The sequence below is a fragment of the Bombina bombina genome, chromosome 1 (genome assembly GCF_027579735.1).
Source record: "Bombina bombina isolate aBomBom1 chromosome 1, aBomBom1.pri, whole genome shotgun sequence".
Lineage (NCBI taxonomy): Eukaryota > Metazoa > Chordata > Amphibia > Anura > Bombinatoridae > Bombina > Bombina bombina.
The window spans coordinates 1,512,586,833-1,512,610,720 of NC_069499.1; the positions used below are offsets into that span (position 1 = coordinate 1,512,586,833).

Genomic DNA, 23,888 nt, shown 5'->3' on the forward strand with positions numbered 1-23,888 from the left:
AGATTGTTTATTATGCTCACACCCATCCATCGTCATAGATGTGGTTAGATTGTGGATGCACCGTGCACAGTATTATGGCATTTTATATGGTTTGATTCTGTTAAATATGCAAGTCACCAGCACAAGTTTTGATTTACAGATACGAGCTGATTCACGAGTTTTACTTTGCTTCCTTTACCTAATTTCAAGTGTTATTATTAGTGATCACTTATTTTGTTTTATGCATCATTTAGCATCACTGATTAAATGTTTTTGATGATCTTCATTATGACATTACATTGTAGGTTATGATCATTGTTGCTTCACCTATAAATGGGCGGTTTTGCAGTTGTAGGGATGGGTTACTATTAAATTCAGCATTTCTTCACATTTGCACTTTTTTTTTTTTAGTTAGACAGTTTTTTTTTATGTAAATGTAATTTGAATTGGTTTTGCCATTTTTAATGACAGCTCCTCTCACAGATTAAAATAAAAATCTTGCGTAGGATGTATTCACACAGAGATTCAGAAGAATTGGAACAAGCGAGCAATGTTTTTAATGAAAATTCTATGGGTCCCATTTATGAAGCGTGCAACATGCCGACTGCCCATAATGCAATCCTCTGCACCTCACAAATTCATCAAAAATGTAGGTGATTACTAGCATTATGTTGATACATTTTTGAAACACATATTAAAGAATGGTTAAAATTAATTTAAAAAAATCATACAGTCGTACAAGGTAAAACTGAATCTATATCAATAAAATGTGAAAACAAATGATCAACCGATGCAACAAGCGCTGATTCAACATGACAATTCAATATTAAAGCTCACAGAACACTTGGCCCTTCAAAACAGTATAAAACCCCAAACACAAATGGGAAACAAACACCCTACATGTTCTGTCTATGTACAATGGATAGAATATAAAAAGATTAACACGAACACAACACAGATAAAATGACCAACTAAAGTCACAACGGACAAAGACATCAGAATCAAGGGTAGATGTATTCAGTAAACTGGGTCATATTTCACAAAATGCATCTTTACAGTATTGGTTTAGCAACAGAGGTATTTCTAAGCATTTTGAGACGGAATTCTGCAGAAATAAAACAATGTTGGCCTAGGCCAGTCAGGGAAAACCCCACAACAGTTTAGTGCATTAATATTTATATACAAATAAAATGGTACTTACTTTCTTTTCTCTTGAAGGAAAAAAAAGACATATGGAGTTCAAAAAATTAAACTGTCATGGTTCAGATAGAGCACTGGTTTTCAGACCTGTCCCCAGGCCTCCCTAACAGGCCACATTTTGAGGACATCTGAACTGGAGCACAGGTGAACCAATCAGCTGATTAGTAAACATGGTTATTTTACCTGCTCTCATCCATGGTAAAACAGAAAGCCTGGCCTGTTGGAGAGGCCTGAGGACAGGTTTGAAATCCAGTGAGATAGAGCCTGCAATTTAAAAAAAAAAATCCAATTCAGTTTGACAAAATGAAAAACAAATTTGACAAACATTGTGAACGCTACATGGCAGCATTGTTTCCAACAATACACAACTCTGCAAAACTGCATGATGCTCCATCTGGACCATAAATATGTACATTACGCCCCTTTAACAGATCATAAGTAATTTGCCACAAACACTATCTGGTGGTGACAACAGAATGAACATTTAAAAAATAAAAGTAGCACAAGCTAATTAGTACAGCCTGTGATTTATGAGTTACTGTGCACCAAGCATTTAAAAGTTGAATATGCACGGATAAAAAAAAAATCTACTGCAATTCGTATATATTTCTAAAATGCATATTAAAAGGGACACTGAACCCAATTTTTTTCTTTTGCGATTCAGATAGAGCATGACATTTTAAGCAACAATTATCTAATTTACTCCTATCATCAAATATTCTTTATTCTCTTGGTATCTTTATTTGAAATGCAAGAATGTAAGTTTAGACGCCGGCCCATTTTTAGTGAACAACCTGTGTTGTCCTTGCGGATTGGTGGATAAATTCATCCACCAATAAAAAAGTGCTGTCCAGAGTACTGAAACAAAAAAAACGGTTAGATGCCTTCCTTTTCAAATAAAGATAGCAAGAGAACGAAGAAAATTTGATAATAGGAGTAAATTAGAAAGTTGCTTAAAATTGCATGCTCTATCTGAATCATGAAAGAAAACATTTGGGTTCAGTGTCCCTTTAATAATGAAGCCATCCTTTCAGAAAGAGACATGGATGTCTTTGTAGATACATTGGCTGCTTTGAATGCTGTGTGTAAAAAGATGTAAAAGAATTTAAAATGACATAAAATGTGTGTATTACAGAAATTGGTCTTTTGCATCTGATGACGGAAATTAAACAGCTACAAGAACTTCAGAAAGGGAGAAATTATTACAAAGTGCATAACTGCTGTCTTTTGAAAGAAAATATTTGCCTATGCAATGGCTTAGAGTCTGGGAAAAGGGCACTTACAGTCAGTAATTACTGCACGGTCGCAGCAGTGATTGGACTGAAATCTCACTCAAAACTAATTCCTATTAGGCAGAGATCAGTGATAACGTAATATCCTACAAATCTGTATCACTTTACTCAGGATCCTTGTGTTGCTCTTGGTCCGAGGCGCTGGAAGCTTCATCATCATCATCAGTCTGATCACCTGAGTGGTACAGCATAAGTGCACGTGTCTTGTGGGTGATGGTTACAGTGCAAGGTCCCTGTGCCCACGGCTCGCCATCCACTTGCATTGGCATTTTTGAGCTCTTCAAAATCAGCTGTAAATAGAAAAAAACAAAGAGTGAAAATAAGAAACCCCCGAAGGAAAAAAAGAGAGAGGGCATTCAAAATAAAATATCAAAATTAGCAGTAACTAAGGGTACAATAAGCAGGAACTATTGTATGCACTTGTCTATGGTACACTGAGCACTACATTTCTGACCATTTTGTTAATGTTGGGTTCAAGTTTGTCTTAGCTTCATTACAAAGGGAAGTCATAATTACAAGGGGCTTTGCAATGCTGCTTTATTCACTCGTGTAAACTGTAAGATTGGTACATGGATCATACAAATGAGAAGGATCTTGGCAGTGAAAAAACATAAATTATGCTTACCTGATAATTTCATTTTCTTCTGAAGGGAAGAGTCCACAGCTACATTCATTACTTTTGGGAATTCAGAACCTGGCCACCAGGAGGAGGCAAAGACACCCCAGCCAAAGGCCTAAATACCTCCCCCACTCCCCTCATCCCCCAGTCATTCTGCCAAGGGAACAAGGAACAGTAGGAGAAATATCAGGGTGAAAATTGGTGCAAGAACACAAAATGTACAGCCGCCTCAGAGATAAAAGCACGGGCGGGAACTGTGGACTCTTCTCTTCAAAAGAAAATTAAATTATCAGGTAAGCATAATTTATGTATTTTATAATTTATATTTTTCTTCTTAAAAGGGAAGAGTCCACAGCTGCATTCATTACTTTTGGGAAAACAATACCCAAGCCAGAGGACACTGAATGCAATAACGGGTGGGTACAAAAGGCGGCCCCCTCGAAAGGCACCACAGCCTGAATTACTCAAAACCCAGAAAAGAAAAAATATGTAAAAATGACGGGGAGAAAAACCCGAGCCCAGTTAACTGCACATTAGTTACACCACCAGCAAAGCCGAACTAGAGACCACTCAGACCCAGAGTCCGTCAAGTCCAAACTACCTCGGAAGCGTCTGCCCCACGGGACACAACACCCAAGAAGGTACCCGGCTAAAGATAAGGACCGCACCTGCCCCCAAAAGGGAACCTAAGACCAGGAAATCCAAAGGAACTTATTCCACTCAACACCTAAAAGCAACCCATGGTTTTCTTTACAAAGGCAACACCCAGGGAGACAAACTCCCTAAAACACAAGGACCCAAAAAGAAGGATCCATACACAGGGAACATGTCCTCAAAAGGACTCGAGGAACCCCTCATGTCCCCCAATCCCATACCATACCCTAAGGTACTCCAGGAAATGCATGAGTGCCCCAATGCTCCATAACATATCTAGATCTGGAGGCTAGGTAGGTGGAGACAGCAGGAACAGGATAAATATCCCAGCAGCTCGAACAGAGCTCTCGCAGAGAAACTCAAAACATCTGAACAGGAACTCTCAAAGACCAGCCTCTAAAAGGAAGGCTGACCCTACCGCTAACTCAAAACCTCATAAAGGCATGTCAAGCTAGTAAGCATCCAGACAAAAGCAAGTAGCTGTAACTGTATACATCACTAAGCAAATCGCTGTGAATGATTTCATTAAAACATGAATGTTCTTCTAAAGTGCGGCTAATCCCCCTTAAGGGACTCAAGACACTGCTCATCTTATCAACCTCGAAAGGAGGAAGGCTGAGTAGACCTCGTTGGGGATCGAACTTGCAACCCTCGGTTTGCTACAGTACAGAGTAGCAACAGTGCATTAGTATGCTGAGCTAGCTGTCCAGCTCCAAGGGCGTAAAGCCCACCGAATAGCGGCTCCAAGAAGCGCCCCCTCCCGGCACCAGACGCCGGTAGAAAGAAGGAGGACATCCAAAGTCTTCCCTCAAGGAAAGGGCCAACAGCAGAAACGGTCAACACTGCGTAGTGTAACCGATCCCTAACGAAGACAAGAGTCCCAGACTACAGAAGAGAAGAGAGGATCAACGAGGAACAAAATCCCTGTTAAACCGCTGCTACAAACGGCATGCTACCGTGAGTCAAAGAAACATTGTGCTCGGGTACGAGACTCCCTACATGCAGTCGTGGACAAAAAAGGGCACACTTCCCAAGGGAAAAAGTCCCCCAAAGCCTCAGCATCCATATATTGGATACACGTAGGAGAAGCCCCTACAGGAGCAAAACCCTCAGTCTCCTGCTGCGGGAGCGGAGGAACCATACACTGCATGACAGCTCCCCTCCCAGGAACCTAAAACACAGGAAGGGAAAAAAAACCCTGCAAGGCAGGACCAAGGACCCCAGGACTCCATGCTACTAAGGTAATTCCGAACCAGGAGAACCCAAACCCTACTCTAATAGAGAAGGGAATGAACAACGGGGGGAAAAAACCTACCATAGAGGCGAGACCCCTCGGCCACATCGCCAACCCAGTTGAAAAGCAACTGTAGTCTACAGGAACATTGTGAATGCACCAGAAGACAGGTAGGGGCCCGTCAGAAAGGCCTAAAGTCTGAGCCACAGTCACAAAGGCATCTCTCACAGAGCCCCAGCCCCAACGAAGAGGGCTCACCGGACCACAACTTCAAGTGAGACCTGAACCGTCCACACCAATCCACAGAGAGACGAGGACCAGGCCAGGGTTCTTGACAATGGACAATGAAAAATCCAAGCTTGGAGAGAACCCTAACTGCCTCCTCCAAGGAGGAGCGCACCTCTAAAATCCGTAGATCTGGCGATCTAGATAGTCTCAAACTCAAGAGTCACAAAGGACTCCTGAACAGTCTGAGAATCAGCATCCAGTGAAATGGATCGCAAGAAATCTCTTTCTTGCGATCGTGATACACACCCAGGCAGGGTAACATCAATACCCAAAGGAAAATATAATCCAGGGCCCTGCTCGCCATCTCAGAGAAGTAAGCAAGGCATCGCCTGCAAAACTCCAAACGGAGTATCTAGGAAAAAGGGACAACTGCATGACCCTCGAAGGGCTGACCTCCGTATCCAACCTCAACTTTGCTACTGACAAGCCCCAAGGCTAGCGTAACATCGAGGACGCAACACAACCGAATGGTAAAGACCGTAGTCCTACCGAGGGTATTAGTCAGAGAGCTTGAAAAAGCTATTATTCAAGGAAAACTACCTTGAGCAGGCAAACTCCCACAGAAGGTAGGGAACTCCTGCACACCACCTTTCAGAGTAACATGACTCAGAACAGAGAAAACCATGTCCGCACACCCAACCAGACGATCCCCCCCAAAAGTGGGGAAGGATGAAGCTTCGCCATTGCAAGAAAGAGCGCATTAGGCTAACGAGTCAGTTTCCGGAAGAACCTCGAGTGAAATCCAAACGTTAACCCTTTGAGTGCTAAGCACTTTCCCCACCTGGGTGCTAAGCTTTAAGTTTTTTTGTTTTTTTGGGGGGGAAAAAAAATTTAACTTTTTTTTCAGATCCCCAATACTTACACTGTTGGAAAGGTTAGGCGATTACCTTTCTAAGCAGCATGCCCCCTGCTCCTATACTTAACATTGTTAACTATAAATAAAGTTGCGAGGTGACGTCATCACGTCATTGCGCTTGACTTCACCGTCACTATGCAGGCCCGATCGCCGGGGTAGGAGAGGATGGGAGCCCCCAGATCTCCCTCAAGGTGGGAAAGTGCTAGCGACGGCTCTGAGCCGTCGTTAGCACCAGAGTGGGAAACTCTGCGATGGCTCAGAGCCGTCGTTAGCACTCAAGGGGTTAATCACCCAGCACATCAGACCAAACAGGTCACACACATCTCCCAACTTCCATTTAAAGGAAATAGCGGTTCTAAATCTCGGGGACCTGAAGAACATAGAGTCGTCTGCAGAAGCAGAATCATAGCCCAGGTGAGTAGACCGAATCGACCACCCTTAGAGTGACACGCACAACCTTCCGCCTGGAGACGTTGCATATAAACCACAGACCTCATACATCAGTAGGATCCGAGCCCGGAGTCCATAGAATAGGCCTAGAGGTATCCTCAGCACCACAAAGGTAACATGAACCCTGGTAACAGTAAAAAACGCGCCCAACCAGTACCAGCCTGGTACAAGAGCACTCTGGAACTGTTCAAGGTCCAAGAAAATTTGTCCCGAAGGATCGATAAATGAACTAGAAACGAAAATTCTAGTATTCAACAAGTGCGCAACTCCCGAGGGAGTGCCCACGAGTCGCAAGTATCGGTTCCAAAGAAAAACTATAAAAACTAAATCTAACAGACTTGAGCTCAAGGAAAAACAAATTAAAACACATCCATCACGATCAAAAATAAAATTAAAGGCAACACCCATCGGATGAACGCCCAAGGTGAATGAGAACGACAATAGGACCAGCCGAGTAGAGGTCCCATTCACCCAAGCTCAGAAAAGGAACCAAAAAAAACATATAGAAAATAAAATGAAGATAATAAGGAGATTGGATAAGACATTGGGGGATGAAGCCATTTTGCCATCCAACATCTAAGGCCTCGGATCCCTCTGCCCAATAGGACTGGGATTCTGTAACATTGCCAAAACATGTCTTAAAAGAACCCTAAGGCCAGCCAGCCTATAATGGAAGGTAAAATCATCCCTTGCTGAATCTGCTGGAGACCTCGTCTCCGAGATTGGGGCCCCTAAAGCCTCAGGGGCCAACATTTCCCCGGAAGGCCGAACTGAATCGGGCGATCCCACGCTCGATGGGTCTAGGTTAACGGAGCACGGACAGTACCGGAGAAATACTTTACTTGGTTGATATAAATGAGACAGTGCCATAGAAATGGCCATAAGGAACCATGCTGTAACCTCTGGTGAAAACAAGCCTCTCTCCGGAGGAGTGAAGGCCATAGGGACACCTGCGTGCGTAGCCGGGAAAGGGTCTTGGGCACACGCCTCATAGAAACTTCGGGGGCAGATGGCTCAACACACTCTAAGCTCCCAGATTCAGGAGAAGAGAGTACTCTAGAACGGCACCCGGGACATAACTAATGGGTATTAATTACCAGGGCCATTTCATATTCATCATAAGACACATCCTCCGTATCAGAGGCATCCATGTCGCGCATATCAGAATCCTCCATAATCTTGGGATTACAAAAAGATAAAACTAACTGGCACCCTTTGACACCCCCAATGGCTGGGGCACTCACCACCTCCTGTGAACAAGACAACCCACGAGCTAGACTCTCTCGGTCGCACACAGTCCGCATACGAAAGTGAAAAACAACGTAACCGCACCCGTGACAAAGTGCACCATGCCAGTCATAAAAGGGCACGTAATCTAGAAAAATTGCGTCATTAAAAGAAGGCTGTTATGTTCCGTAAAGGCCGTGAGCCTACGTAAAGGTAAACATTTGCAGATAGAACCATATAACAAACATGATTAAAAGCCCCCCTGTTCAATAACCCCCCTCAGGAGATATTAACCCATGATTTCTTATTAAGATAAAAGGAGTCCCACTGGGACCCTACCTTGTTTCGTTAACATTACATTCACAAATCTAAATAAAATGAAACAATCTTACCAAAATCTACGCCGTGGAACAGGAATATGGCCCTTTAAGTGTGACAGACAGTAGCCTTGCTTCTGACATGGACTTGAGTGAAGAAAGGTAGGCAGCGAAACTCGTCAACGCTGATTACCAAAGGAGCTGTTAATATGAGTTAGGATGGGTTCGCAGGAAAACTCTCCCTGCGTCTCCGGACTCTAACTTTCATCCATGCTCTCACTGAAAGGCTGACAGGATTACTTAAAACTCCAGTCCCATTGCGAAGAGTACTACCCTCCATATGAACTCGAACTTCTGTACACATCTCTGCCAACCTCCTGTGACGAGAGGCAAAGAATGATTGGGGGATGAGGGAAGTGGGGGAGGTATTTAAGCCTTTGGCTGGGGTGTCTTTGCCTCCTCCTGGTGGCCAGGTTCTGAATTCCCAAAAGTAATGAATGCAGCTGTGGACTCTTCCCTTTTAAGAAGAAACTGGCTAGAGCAGCATATTTTTCCAACACACAGCACCTACTACATAATAACTGAATTGTTTTAACTTTTTAGTTCGGAAATACAGGGGATAAAACAAAATACTGGATTAAGACATTGCTCTAATGCATAAGAGCATTTTCATATTACACCTTTATGTCCCTTTAAATGCATCATTGTGTAATGATTGGCATGATCAGACACTGGGATTTCTAACCAGAATCTGACCTTCCAATGATAAAATATAAACACCAGTCTTCAATAAAATAAAGATGAACTTTTATTAGAGCGTTTATAAAAGGGTACACAGGGGAGCTGTATAACAAAGGACTTAAGCACTTTATCATATGCTCTTTTTGTTATGGTTTTGCACAGTGACATCACACTGATAAATTCTCTCATGGCTCAGGGTCAGCATAGGAGACATTAACGTACAATTTTGTGAAGGGAATTCACTTACCCGAACTGTGTGTGCCTGTCCCAGACGAACTGGATTTGCAAGCTTCACTTGAATTTGCGCACAGTGGAAAGACCCATAGACTCCTACTACTTCCAGCAGCCCATCATCATGCCTGCAAAGGGTCAATTTTATGTCATAATTCAATACTATGGTTTGCTCACCCAAGCCCTAATTACAAAATAACTCTCCAGTATGAGCCCTACCATCTATATTGTACATAGAGGCTTTGTGGCACTTTTTCTTAAGACTGCATGCCATTCCAAGGTGGTTTAAGTGATGCTAAACTGAAGCATATGGCCGCTATCACCATCACTCCCCTACCACATCAATATTGCAACAACCACATACCACACCCATGCATGTGAATATAGAAGCTGAGGGGTAGCTTACTTGCTTTATATGCAGCTGGCTCATTCCTACCTTTCCATAAGGACACAACATATAGGTTTCTTAATCTGTGTATATATGTAGGATTTTAAAAATTACATGAATTGTAATATTCTGTTTATCTACCAAAAATAACGTAATACATCAATGTTTAAATAAATAAATTCGGGAACATATATAGGAGTAAAAACAAAAAACAAATACAATGTGGCACATAATAGCAATAAGCCACAATCTAAAATGTTAATTTATTAAGTCAGTTTCCCGCCCATCAAAAAATAACCCAAAACACAACATTCCAAAAGATCTATGCCACAAGCTATGGTGAAAGTGTTCAAGTAAATACTATAGAAGTGAGTATTATAAATACCTTGATAATGGATATAGTTCATCTCCCATTCCTTCCCAAAGCCGGCAGCCACCGCCCCAACAACTGATGTTCAACACAACAATTCCTTCTAAATTTGGGAGGTCTATTCTCTCACCATCTAACTCCAACTGCCAAAGAGCAAAGAGTAAGCAAATAAAATATTCATACTACTTAAAGTAACAGAGCAAAATACATAATATAAGTAAACTGGAAAGTTGTTTAAAATTGCATGTTCTACTTGAACCAGGAAAGAAAAATATTGGGTTTTATGTCCCTTTAAGTGAGGGAAAATGTGCAAAACGTGAATAGGAATCTAGAGAACAGATAGCAAGACAACTTATGTTAACATTCCTACTGGGGAGTATAATTATCAGGGCGAATAAAAAAGACAAACATAAAAAATTTTTTTTTTTAAATTGATTTGATTTAAATAGAATTTACCCCCCAATAAAATGCTTTTTGAGAAAAAATAAATATATAAATCTAATTATATATTTAACATACATTATAATCGAAATTCTATTCACCCTGAAATAAGGATTTGTTTTTTTTAATGAGGCTGTATTTTCATTGCTGTAATGTTTCATTTTTGTGGTAAATTAATTCCATTAATTCATTCACAAAGTCTTTCTCTCCTAGAGGTTTCTGTCACATTATTTTGTGAAGTTTTCTATCTAGAAGATATCATATTCTTGGTTTTGTGGTTCTCAAAACTATGAATGTGTGTCTGCAAAAATAACATGCCTCTTCTTCAAAGCAAAAAACATATTAAAAACAAAAATATATACTGTATAATATATATATTATATTATATTATATCTTAAAACATAGGATGGCTAAAAAGACAGCCTATGTTTCCTAAATCCCCATCATGAGTTTTACGACACCCACTCCTCCCCCTGCATTTAAACCTCTGTAACACTTTCTGTCTTTTTAGCCATCCTATGTTTTAAGATATAATATGTAAATTCCATCAAATTGGTCGGTAATGCTTCAGACTTGAAAAAGGAAGCAATTCTTCCGAAAGCATGTCATCTTATAAATGTATAGTTAGTCCAATAAAAAAAGTATCATTGTTCAATGCAATACTCTTGTTATTTTGATATATGTATAAAAAAAAAAAAACAATAAACAGGGAAAAGCACTCTCTCCTTTATATAAGAAAGAAAAAAAAATACCTGGGAGATATATATATATATATATATATATATATATACACACACACACACACACACACATACACTATAGTATAGCCCTTTCAAGTCAAATACATTGTCATATGCCATATACCTTTTAACCCTTCTAAAATATTTGTATTCATATTGTAGTAAATAGAGTAAGTCTTTTGCGCTACGTCTTCACTAGCGCTAATCCGATGAGTGCAAATTTAGATTGGGCTCAAGGTAACCTGTTTACTTTCAACTTGTTATACGGGTGCAAGTTATTGCGAGCATGATTTTGGTTATAGCGACCAGCACTAATAATAGTGAGCCACTTGTTATCTGGCCCATAAAAGCTACAGAATATTCTCTGCTTCATTTGGGTATCTATGCATTTGAATATTTACAATGGCCAGACTCTTGTATTTTCCACTGCCACTATCTTGATCAATATATTATACAAATACTAGCAGAATGCAATTCTGTTTGCTCAACAAACAAACTATTAAATAAAAAAAACAAACAGTATACATTAGATATGAGCATTCGGATCCTTCGCGAGGATCCGAATGTGAAAGTAGGCAGCCACTAATGCCGTTAGGCTCTTTTCAGAGCCAGATTTATTCTTGTGAAAGATCCCCCCACTAACGGCTACATTACAAGTCAGCGCCCGTGCCATATTTTTTGTCTTTAAGCTCCCTCAAGCATCTTCAGCCTTGCTAGCCTCATCAGTCCTTATGTTATTAAATACTATTTAACAACATAAGGACGGGTGAGGCTAGTGAGGCTGAAGACGCTCGAGGGAGCCTAAAGAAAAAGCGTGCGACTTGTAATTTCCGCGTAAGATTTGTACTAATCCAGATCGTAGAGAGGTGATCTTTATCAAGAATAAATCCTGCTCCTAAAAGAGCCTAACGGCACGAGCGGCCGCTTGCTTCCGCATATGGATGCTCACTAAGTAGCCGAATGCACATATCTAATAAACATACATATCAGCCGAGTGCTGGATGCGTATTCCCTTAGGGTTCATTTGAAACAGTTAAAAGAATAATAATAATAATAAAAAAAGGTTTTAAATGATGGACATGGGCCGTATAACACTCACTGCAGACTTTTGAAACGGAGCAATTGCAGCAAAAAAACTTATGGGACACGAAACCCAGATTTCTTTTTTCATGACTACAATTTTGAACAACTTTTCAATTTACTTCTATTATCAAATCTGCTTTATTCTCTTGATATCCTCTTGCTTATGGAGCAGCTATGCATTCCTGGAAGCTAACTAAACACATCAGGTGAGCCAATGACAAGTGGTTTATATGTGCAACCACCAATTACCAGCTAACTCCCAGTAGTGCACTAGCTAGGTATGCTTATCAACAAAGGAAACAAACAGAACAAAGTCAATTTGACAACAGAAGTATACTGAAAAAAATATTTGAAATTTCTTGTCCTGTCTGAATCATAGAAGCTTAAATGTTGACTTTACAGTTCTTTTAACACCAAGTTACAAAATGTCTCACCTCAACCTTCTTGTTAAGGTCTTTGCATTCTTGAACCAAGCAATCTCTGGTGCCATAGAAAAAGTAAACTGCCTAGGAAAAGAAGCACATGGTTATCCGTGGGAAACTGAACCTTATGAGCTATAATTTACATTTCTTAGCTCTAGCTCACAGTAGCAGATGAACAGAAGCTTCACCCATGCATCAAATGGAGAATCTAAATACCATTTAAAGGGAGATAGACAACTCGGAGGGTGAGGACAGGTATTTTAAAAGAAAGGAGACTGTAAACTACATTTTTATAATATTGCTTATATTGCACCTGTAACACATACTAGTAGTTTCATTCACCAAGACTACAAGTTATGCGCTAAACCCAGTGCGTAAATAACGCAAAAAAATTAGCGGTACCACACTTTCCATAGCGCTGCCATTACAAGCTACAGAAAAACCTTCTTTTGTTGTGCGGTATGGTGGGTTAAGCTCCATACCGCACAAAAGCCTAGGCCTGACTTGACGTGCTTGGTTTTCCCCATAGACATCAATGGAGAGAAAGTGAAAAAAAAATTAACACCTGCGATCGCAGAATGGCGAACGCTATAACGCAATCCCCATTGATGTCTATGGGGACTAGAAAGTTATGTAAAAACCTAACAGCCTAACATAAATCCCTAGCCTAAATACCGATAATCCGCCACCCCCTGACATCACCGGGCCCGCATTGCTAACTAAATAAACCTATTAACCCTTAAACCGCCGGTCCCCCACATCGCAAACACTCTACTGAACCTATTAACCCCTAAACCACCAGCCACCCACATCGCGACACACTAAATTAAACTATTAACTGCTAAACCTGTTAGTGTACTTTGTAACATTTTTGTTATGAGTTTTGTGAAACATTTTTGTTTTGCAAAATCCATAACTACTGGTCTCTGATTGCGGAATGGATCACGGCAGTATAAGCTAGAATGCTAGCATAATAGCCTGACCGCACAACCTGTAATACGGGTGACCTGAAAATTCCACACTCAAAAGCCAAGTGCGGAATGGAGAGTTGCGGTACAGGCTAAAACGATAGCGGTATAGCCATACCGCCGCCACCTGTAATACGGGAGAACTATCAATTTTTCAGCGGTATAGCCGTACTGCACAACTTGTAATCTTGCTGATTATTTGTAAGTGAATAGAAGATCTATTTTAGCACCCTGCAGGGGTTTACTTTCCTGCTCTGCACGCAACAAACAATATAGGCTTTCAGTATTGCATAGCGATATGAGAAACTAACTTTATTATAACTAATTCATATAAATGTTTTTAAACAACTGTCAGGAAGCAACGTCACTGCTTGTTTATATATTGTTCACAGTCTTGCAAAAAAGTTAGTTCTTTGTTTCTGTGGAAGGGATGCAAAGAGCTGTGGGCGAGCAGCAACTGTCTCTCTGACACCATGCAGGCAGAGATACACAGAATGAAAGTTTAGTTTCACAGTTTTACTACTTGATATTATGATACAGTTGAACCTGGTCTGTTCCTGTTGAAATTAGCTTTGACTGAACAACTTCTACAAAGTGTTTGTCACCTGATGAGATGGAGTTCCTCATGTGTGTGATGACCGATCTTCTTCCCTGACAGCGTATGCCATATTTAGCAACTAACAAGCCTTTAACAATCAAAGCTAAGTATTGCCTAATCATTGCTTTGTTTCGCATAAGTTTCGAATAAAAGTGATCTGTTTCACACATTTCCTGTGTCGTTCCTTTAGATGAAGTTTATAAATGAGGGAATTCTTGGCACATTGTCCATTTAAGACAGAAAGTGGTATAGAGATCCCCATTTTTGGATCATCTTGATAAAGATGTTTGCTAGAATAAGCAACAAGGAACTCTTACAATTACATGCAAACACTATATATTAATAAAACTAGCTGATAAAACTTACCTTATTGACCAGTCTGCTAGAAAAGAGGGATGGCGTCTTCTCGCGGTGGTGGTGAAAATTTAAAGCCATGAGAGCATCTGGCCCTATTGAGAAGTAATTATTCATTGACATCATCTGCAAGGAGAGTAAAAAAAACAGCTGTATGTGATATAGCAATACCTGGAGCACAATTCATATCTTTTGCTTCTGGGTTTACCTAACAAAAAGAACATATTAAGGAATAAAAATTGTTTTTTTAATGGAGGTTTAACATATTTAACAGTTTTCTAAATTTTACCTTTGGCTTCCTCAGACTGTATCCTTTGTTTGTAACTTGCACTTTCCATCTGTAATGCATGAAACATGAATAGTTTTAGCAAAAACAGTAACACAAAACGAGTTGTAGGAAATGGTCTCTCTAAGCCTTGTAGGACGGTCACAACACAAATATATATATAATAAAAGTGAATATTCAAAACTTTAAAACAATCTGTATATAAGTTATAATTTCATAAGATGTTCAAATATTTCTAGACTCCAACAAAGCAACAGCTAATCATTTTATATACATGGTTTTAAGAATATTATGTTCCGCACATGACCCTTTATAATGCATATACTGATTCCAGAGTGATCTGTCATAATACTGACATGCTAATGCTACTGCTCACCTGTCTAATTTGATAGTATCTGCTTCCATGATGTCCCTAAGAATCTGTTCCACAAGTACATCCCCAGCGTAGCCTGCACCCCATCCCAACGTGTTAGACAGGTCATTGCCTGTCCCCAAAGGCAGCACTCCCACTTGAAGAGACAAACTTTCCTGCCCCTATAAAAATATAGATGTACATGAACTTCTGGTACTAGTCAATACAAATCAGCATATTTGTGTATTCTTATATAAAATATAGCAAATCAACTTTACTAAACTACCCATGTGACACGATCATATAGACTACCTTTGTATAGAAGCTACCTTTGTATAGAAGCTCTGAAGTTCAAAATATCAAAACTGAAATGTAAAAATGTTGCCATGGGTGAGTTACAATAAGCTCATCAGCGCATGCAGAGTAGAGCTTTAGTAATCGAATAATACGTTCTGCACATTAGAGATATAGAAACTCCCAATGTAGAAATCAGCAGTCAGGAGTGTGCGCTCAAAAATAACTATTTCAGCAACACTACATCTTCGACTGGATTTTAGGTTTAAAAAAATAAATAAAAAAATTAAATAAATAAATATATATATATATATATATATATATATATATATATACACATACACACACATACAAACACAATTATTATATAGGTACATATATATATATATATATATATATATATATATATATACATACATACACACATACATATATCCATTTAAAAATACATAGAACATATTCTGCTATGTGTAGAGTATTGGAACGTGAAATATTATATTGCATAAATATGATTAATAAATATGATTTTACATGTTTTCACCAACATGACTGTAAAGTAAAGGGCTCCAATGCACACACATAATATATATATTAGGGCTGCACGATTAATCGCTTATGCGATTAAAATCAGCGATTAATCGCCGCAATATAAAAATGGTGAGAGTATGCGATTTTTATCCCCGCCCCCTATGACGTACTGGTATAGGCTAGCCCTCCGCTGCTGGGTAAACCGGGTTAAAGACTTACACACACACACAAAGACCACTGGCTGCCAGGAGCGTGTCTCCCCCAGTACATAAGTACATGACACGTACATGACACAGCACCGCGCATACCTACCCCGATGCATGTCACCTTCCGACCAACCCACCAGCTGTGCCCGTACTGCTCTCACCCCGCCTGCCTCCTACCCGCCATACCCCAGCTCTCAGGCGGCAATAACAGTGCCTGGCAACTGCCGTACAAGGCTCCTCCCTAGAGGTGTTGTAACCTACCGAGGTACCATCCAGCTGTGTGCCAGGGGCTCTGTCATCCAATAAACTAATAGCTTGGGGCGGAGCCACAGCTCAAACTTGGTCCAGACCTTTAGCGCACTTCCTGATGTGGGAGGTACTGGAGAGCTAATGCTGGCACAGGCTGTAAGTGCTGGGCAAGGCTGCCCCTAGTACCCAACCTGCTGAGGCCTTATCACCGGTGTTTCCTTGTTTCTGCGCCGGCTCCTTTATAAGGCACAATGTTGTGGTTTGAGGGCCTGGTCTCCTCATTAAGTGGCTTGTTCTTGGTCATGTTGGTGCTCACTAGTAGCCTTCTTCTTGCTGCTGGTAACCACCAGGTACTATCCTGTCCCGGAGGAACGGACCCTGCAGGTGCTGAAGCCCCAGGGACGGGTTTTGGTTATCGCCCACGAGGAGGACATGATGCTCACGAGAACACATTGGCAGCCATCAGAATGGTATCTGTCGCTGTACATTAGGTTTGATATATCTTTATAACATGCCACATGTGTGAGCCCTAGAAATGCCCTAGTGCCTAATTAGAATTGGCACAGTTATTATACCATGCATGTGTGTGAACCCTAGAAATGCCTTACTGCCTTATTAGAATTGGCACAGTAATTATACCATGCCTTGTGTGTGAGCCCTAGAAATGCACTAGTGCCTTATTAGAGTTGGCATAGTAAATATGCCATGTGTGAGAGCCCTTTGAAGATATGTATCGGACCGTTTATTGGTCATTCTTTCATTGTATTTGTTAGTGACAATATCTGTGTCTACCACACCATATTTGTCTTTCTAGATATGTGTATTGGTTCAGTATGAGTGCTAAGGGAACATACTAGTGACTACTTGTGGCATGAGCTTTTTATAAATGTATTACTTGCACGTCAGGTATCTGTTTGCACTTATATTTTATTTAAACTAGTTTTGTTGTGTGTATTTTAATGCTCTCAGCCTGTATTGGTCAATGAGAAATATGTACTTTAAGACTCTGTACAGTTTAATTCAGTGAGAAATGTATGTTTAACAGTTATTTAAAAAAAAAAAAAAGTTATTTTAGGTTCAAAATCGCGATTTTCATGTTTTCCCATATATTATATAGATCCTTTGACAATTCTTTTGCTTTCCCCATGACTCAGAATCCAGAAACGTCAGTGCAGCACTGGATGAAAGATGCAAGGGTCTGTCAGGAGTCCAAAAATGTGTTGACCTTTTATACACACACTCTAATTACAAGCAAACAGATCACAGGTGAGGATGGTTACCTTTAATAGCCATTCAAACCCCTTTGTGTCAACTTGTGTGCATGTTATCAGGCCAAAATCACCAGGGTATGTAAACTTTTGATCAGGGTCATTTAGGTAGTTTCTGTTGTCATTATGATTTAAAAAGAGTAAACACAGTTGATTGATAATAAATGACTTCAGCCAAACATGAACGAGCGAAAGAAAGTTTTTTTGTGTTATCATTCATATTCTCTGAAAAATGGCCAAGAAATCATAAATTCTGCCAGGGTATGTAAACTTATGAGCACAACTGTACACACACACTATATATATATATATATAATCTGTTAAAGCCCTTTGTAGCTTTTTTTTTTTCTAACACCCGAGACCTCATATCTTTGAACCTTTGTGCAATATGTTTATAATAATTTTTTACTAGATTCTAGTAGATAGTGTAATTAAAAGTGTAACTTTACTTTGCAATGTATTTTTGAAGTGTTTTGTGACACTTTTTTGTTTTGCGAAAGTTAACCTCTGAGGACACGGTAATCATTCTAGCGTTTATTTTCAACTTGTAATATGAGCGGTAAACGCGACGAGCTCAAACACCCGTGATATAGTACTTTCTGCTTGCGTGTAACTGTTAAGGCGCCACTCCTATTCTAGGCCCTTAATGATAAACATCCATGATAAATACCAGAAAAACTTAGTGAATATAAAAAAAAGTGGTACTGACATTTCAGAACATACTGTTAAGGGCCATTAAAGTGTTTTTATAAATATATATGGCTAGTGTATAGCGGTATATCAGTGACCAAAAAAAAAAAAAAAAAGATAAAAATAATTCACCCAGAATTAGTAGTAGTAATTACAGCTATGATTAGGTGAGCCCCACAAATGTGGGTAAAAGTTGGGCTCAACACATAATATACTCTCACAAAATGAATTAGCACAATTATTGTCACAAAAAGGTTCAAGGGCTGCAGTCTAACACTGGATGGATACTAGTGTGATCGAAATATAACAAAATAAAGCAAACACAAATTGTTCAGACATACCTCAGCAGACACACGCCTTGTGTGGTCTCACCTAATCATAGTGGTAATTATTACAAGGATCTTTTTTTTACTTGCAGAGTGTGCTACTATGGGTTTCTCAGTTGTAGGCCAGTTACCCAGTTGAAGTGGTCTAGAGTATAAGTGAATTTTGAAGGTGCTTTGTTCTCATTGTATCCTTTGTTAAAAAGCATGCCTAGGCTCAGGAGCAGCGATGCACTACTGGGAGATGCACATATATGCATCTTGTCAATGGCTCACCCAATGTGTTCAGCTAGCTCCCACTCTTCCAGTAGTGCACTGCTGCTCCTTCAAAAAAGATTCCAGGAGAATTAACCAAATTTGATAATATAGGTAAACTCTTTTTTAGAATTGTATGCTTTATCTGAATCATGAAAGAAATATTTTGAGTTCCATGTCCTTTTAAGTAGTGTAAAGGGGATTACATTTTGATTTTTTTATATGTCCCTTTAATATACAATTAAGTCTAGCTAAATTCAGAGATATCTTGCACACATGGTAGATCTCCAGTTGATGAAGGTTTTATGATCAAGTTCCTTTAAATCTATTTATTTCTTTTAAAGAAACAAAACTATTGTATTACCTTAATCTTCATCTCATCTACAGCATCCAGGACCCAGCCGACAGTGCCATCCCCCCCACAAACAAGCACCTTTACAGTGTTAGCTGGTAGTAAAGTGCAGAGTTGAAGTGCTTTGAATGGAGAAATTTTGTTTAAGTCAAACACCTAAAAGAAAAATGCAGTGAACATAGTAATCTAGTTTATGCATTACAGAACAATATCTATAAACTACACATCATGTCCTTATCATTCTCCATACCAGCTGGAAATGCAATTTTTAGTATAAATTAGATTGACAACTGATAATTTTATATTCTGTTTTGTTTTGGGGATGTTTTCCTATATCCTCATTCACAACAATATTTAAAGGGACACTGTACCCAAAATTTTTATTTCATGATTTAGATAGAGCATGACATTTTAAGCAACTTTCTAATTTACTCCTATTATCAAATTTTCTTCATTCTCTTGGTATCTTTATTTGAAATGCAAGAATGTAAGTTTAGATGCCGGCCCATTTTTGGTGAACAACCTGGGTTGTCCTTGCTGATTGGTGGATACATTTATTCACCAATAAAAAAGTGCTGTCCAGAGTACTGAAACAAAAAAAAAAGCTAATATGCCTTCTTTTTCAAATAAAGATAGCAAGAGAACGAAGAAAAATTGATAATAGGTGTAAATTACAAAGTTGCTTAAAATTGCACGCTCTTTCTGAATTACAAAAGAAAAAATTTGGGTTCAGTGTCCCTTTAAGCAAAAAAAATCTATATTACTACTACTAAAATATTAACAATATTATCATTACTACTATTATTATTAGATGCATGCTCAAACCTGCACAAGGCAATGTAAGACTTTCTCCAGTAACTTGGTTTGATGATAGTAGAAAACAAACTCATTTGTAGAACATAGAAGGCAAACTGATATTTACCTGAACAGGATTCAGTAGACTTTTAAATTCACTCAGTAGAACCTCGCCCATGTTGTTCCCACTACGTGTATTAGCCATGACAATTAAGGGGGTCCAATGAGCGCCCATAGAAGATGCTAACTGTGTAAAGAGAACAAGGTAAAGTTAAATGCATGCCTTTCATTTTAATGAACCGGTTTTCATTCACATGGAAGCTTGTCCTTATCCATCAATTTAGCTGTGAGAGTTGCCCCTCTCAGCCATTAAAGGGACATTAAACACTTTGAGTTGGTAATATAAAATGATAAATTGTATATATAAACAAAAGTCTGCAATATATTTTCATTATTTATTTTGTCCCCTTTTCCTATCATTCCATTCTGAAATTGTGAGCTTTTTAATTCCTGTTAGAAATGGAAGTGCAGAATACTGTTATATCCCACACAGCCATTGGCTGCACGCTATAGTGACCTATTTATAACTGTCCCTAATTGGCCACAGCAGAGAAGGTAACCTAAGTTACAACATGTAGCAAAAAAGAGCAAAAGACAGCGCCTCATAGGGTAGACCAGCAATACAAATGGGAAAAAGGGGACAGGGGGATCGGAGCTACTCACAAAGTAGAAAGCACATAGTGCAAATGAGGCGAATCGGGTCCAAAAAGTCACCCAACATTCCCTGAAAGTTTTTTTTGGACTGGACTGTCCCTTTAAAAAGATAAATAACACCTTTACTAACCATTCCCCAGCTTTGCATAACCAACATTGATAAATTAATCTACTTTATAGACTCTACGCTTGCCTGTTTCTAAGCCTCTGCAGGCAGAGCCTTATGTTAGTGATTTTTATTAGCTTTTTAAATCACAACAGCCAGGCAGTGCTAGTTCGTGTGTGCCATTTAGATAACATTGTGCTCACTCCTGTGGAGAATGATAATGGTTATACAAGAACCAGCACTAATTAACTAAAATGCAAGATTGTAAAAAGCACAGAGATAAGGGGCAGTCTGCAGAGGCTTAGATACAGGTAATTATAGAGGTAAAAAAGTATATTAATACAACTGTTGGTTATGCAAAACCAGGGAATGGGTAATAAAGGGATTATCTATTTTTTTAAACAATAACCATTTTCAAGTAGACTGTCCCTTTGATGACAGGGTATATTTGTCTACATCGGAACAACGATGTAGACAAATTGAAATCTCACAGTCGTGAGATTTCAATTATGGGATCGGGTCAGGGGGGCGTCCCTATGACGCTAGGCACGCCCTCCAGACCGCAATCCCATCCTGGAAGTGCTGTTGGCTTCAGGACAGCCGAATGGCTAGGACGTTCTATTGCGTCCTAACGGCGCTAAATCCCGGCCCAGTTCGGACGGAATAGAACATTGTAACTGCCTTAAAAGGTAAAATTATTTCCCAGTAACAATAACTGTTTCATTTATTAAATGTTTACATTTAACCTACAATGGCTAATATTCTTTTGAAGGGTGACAAACCAATATGTTGATCCAGTAGCGTGTATATTCTGCAATGGGAAATAAATCATTCAATGATACACCTTAAAAAAAGACAGGAGGACTTCAGAACCCTGCATTCCACTTATTTCCCAACCAAACTATATCACTTTCTGCTTTGGTAGGTTGTTATTATTAAAAAAATGCGGAGTGGGAGGTAGGATTTCCCCAGGGAAAAGGGGACATTTAGTGCTTGGTAATAAGGCAATGACAGAAAACAAACATGTAAAAGAGGAAAAGAACAGAAAGAGCAGTTGGCAAGATGATAAGAGAGTAAAGACACAAAATGAAGATGAGAGGGGATAGAAAGGAGGTGAAAAGGCAGATAGGATAGGTAAAGATATACCAGGAAGACAGGCCAGGTTTTCATTATAGCTGAACCAGTGCACAGGTGATATAATCAGCTGATGGGTGTGAGCAGGTTTAGTAACCATGGTTACTGATCAGCTGATTACTTCACCTGTGCACTGGTTCAGCTATAATGAAACCCTGCCATGTTGGGGGTACTTGAGGACCACAGTTTAAAAACAACGCTCTAGGGAAACATAAATAAGGCTAAATGGACTATGTTTGTGCTCTCAATTATCCATTGACTCAACAAAAATAACAGAATTACTCATCCACCCATCCGCTGCACATCAGAAAAACATAATTTATGCTTACCTGATAAATTTATTTCTCTTGTAGTGTATCCAGTCCACGGATCATCCATTAATTATGGGATATTAACTCCTCCCCAACAGGAAGTGCAAGAGGATTCACCCAGCAGAGCTGCTATATAGCTTCTCCCCTAACTGCCATTACCAGTCATTCGACCGAAAACATGCAGAGAAAGGAAAACCATAGGGTGCAGTGGTGACTGTAGTTTAATTGAAAAATTACCTGCCTTAAAGTGACAGGGCGGGCCGTGGACTGGATACACTACAAGAGAAATAAATTTATCAGGTAAGCATAAATTATGTTTTCTCTTGTTAAGTGTATCCAGTCCACGGATCATCCATTACTTATGGGATACCAATACCAAAGCTAAAGTACACTGATGACGGGAGGGACAGGCAGGCTCTTTATACGGAAGGAACCACTGCCTGAAGAACCTTTCTCCCAAAAACAGCCTCCGAAGAAGCAAAAGTGTCAAATTTGTAAAATTTGGAAAAAGTATGAAGAGAAGACCAAGTTGCAGCCTTGCAAATCTGTTCAACAGAAGCCTCATTCTTAAAGGCCCAAGTGGAAGCCACAGCTCTAGTAGAATGTGCTGTAATTCTTTCAGGAGGCTGCTGTCCAGCAGTCTCATAGGCTAACCGTATTATGCTACGAAGCCAAAAGGAGAGAGAGGTAGCCGAAGCTTTTTGACCTCTCCTCTGACCAGAATAAACGACAAACAGGGAAGACGTTTGTCGAAAATCCTTAGTTGCCTGTAGATAAAATTTCAGGGCACGGACTACATCTAGATTGTGTAGCAGACGTTCCTTTTTCGAAGAAGGATTAGGACACAAAGATGGAACCACAATCTCTTGATTGATATTCCTGTTAGTGACCACCTTAGGTAGGAACCCAGGTTTAGTACGCAGAACTACCTTGTCTGAATGAAAAATCAGATAAGGAGAATCACAATGTAAGGCAGATAACTCAGAGACTCTTCGAGCCGAGGAAATCGCCATTAAAAACAGAACTTTCCAAGATAACAACTTGATATCAATGGAATGAAGGGGTTCAAACGGAACCCCCTGTAAAACATTAAGAACTAAGTTCAAACTCCATGGTGGAGCAACAGTTTTAAACACAGGCTTGATCCTAGCTAAAGCCTGACAAAAAGCTTGAACGTCCGGAACTTCTGACAGACGTTTGTGTAAAAGAATGGACAGAGCTGAAATCTGTCCCTTTAAGGAACTAGCGGATAAACCCTTTTCTAAACCTTCTTGTAGAAAAGACAATATCCTCGGAATCCTAACCTTACTCCATGAGTAACTCTTGGATTCGCACCAATACAAGTATTTGCGCCATATCTTATGGTAAATCTTTCTGGTAACAGGCTTCCTAGCCTGTATTAAGGTATCAATAACTGACTCAGAAAAACCATGTTTTGATAAAATCAAGCGTTCAATTTCCAAGCAGTCAGCTTCAGAGAAATTAGATTTTGATGTTTGAAGGGACCCTGGATCAGAAGGTCCTGTTTCAGAGGTAGCGACCAAGGTGGACAGGATGACATGTCCACTAGATC

At 39.6% G+C, this 23,888-nt stretch overlaps 1 protein-coding gene across 1 annotated transcript in view; it reads right to left on the minus strand.

Annotated features, from left to right (window-relative positions):
• Nucleotides 1-993: 993 nt before the first annotated feature.
• LOC128643660 (diacylglycerol kinase epsilon-like) overlaps nucleotides 994-23,888 on the minus strand; it is a 39,786-nt gene continuing 16,891 nt past the window's right edge. The window contains exons 3-11 of the mRNA XM_053696490.1: nucleotides 20,178-20,297; nucleotides 19,268-19,411; nucleotides 15,115-15,272; nucleotides 14,742-14,790; nucleotides 14,465-14,578; nucleotides 12,545-12,616; nucleotides 9,862-9,989; nucleotides 9,105-9,216; nucleotides 994-2,761 (exon numbers count right to left, since the gene is read on the minus strand). Coding sequence (XP_053552465.1) covers nucleotides 2,576-2,761; nucleotides 9,105-9,216; nucleotides 9,862-9,989; nucleotides 12,545-12,616; nucleotides 14,465-14,578; nucleotides 14,742-14,790; nucleotides 15,115-15,272; nucleotides 19,268-19,411; nucleotides 20,178-20,297 — 1,083 coding nt within the window. The 3' untranslated portion in view covers nucleotides 994-2,575. The remainder of the gene's footprint in view (nucleotides 2,762-9,104; nucleotides 9,217-9,861; nucleotides 9,990-12,544; nucleotides 12,617-14,464; nucleotides 14,579-14,741; nucleotides 14,791-15,114; nucleotides 15,273-19,267; nucleotides 19,412-20,177; nucleotides 20,298-23,888) is intronic.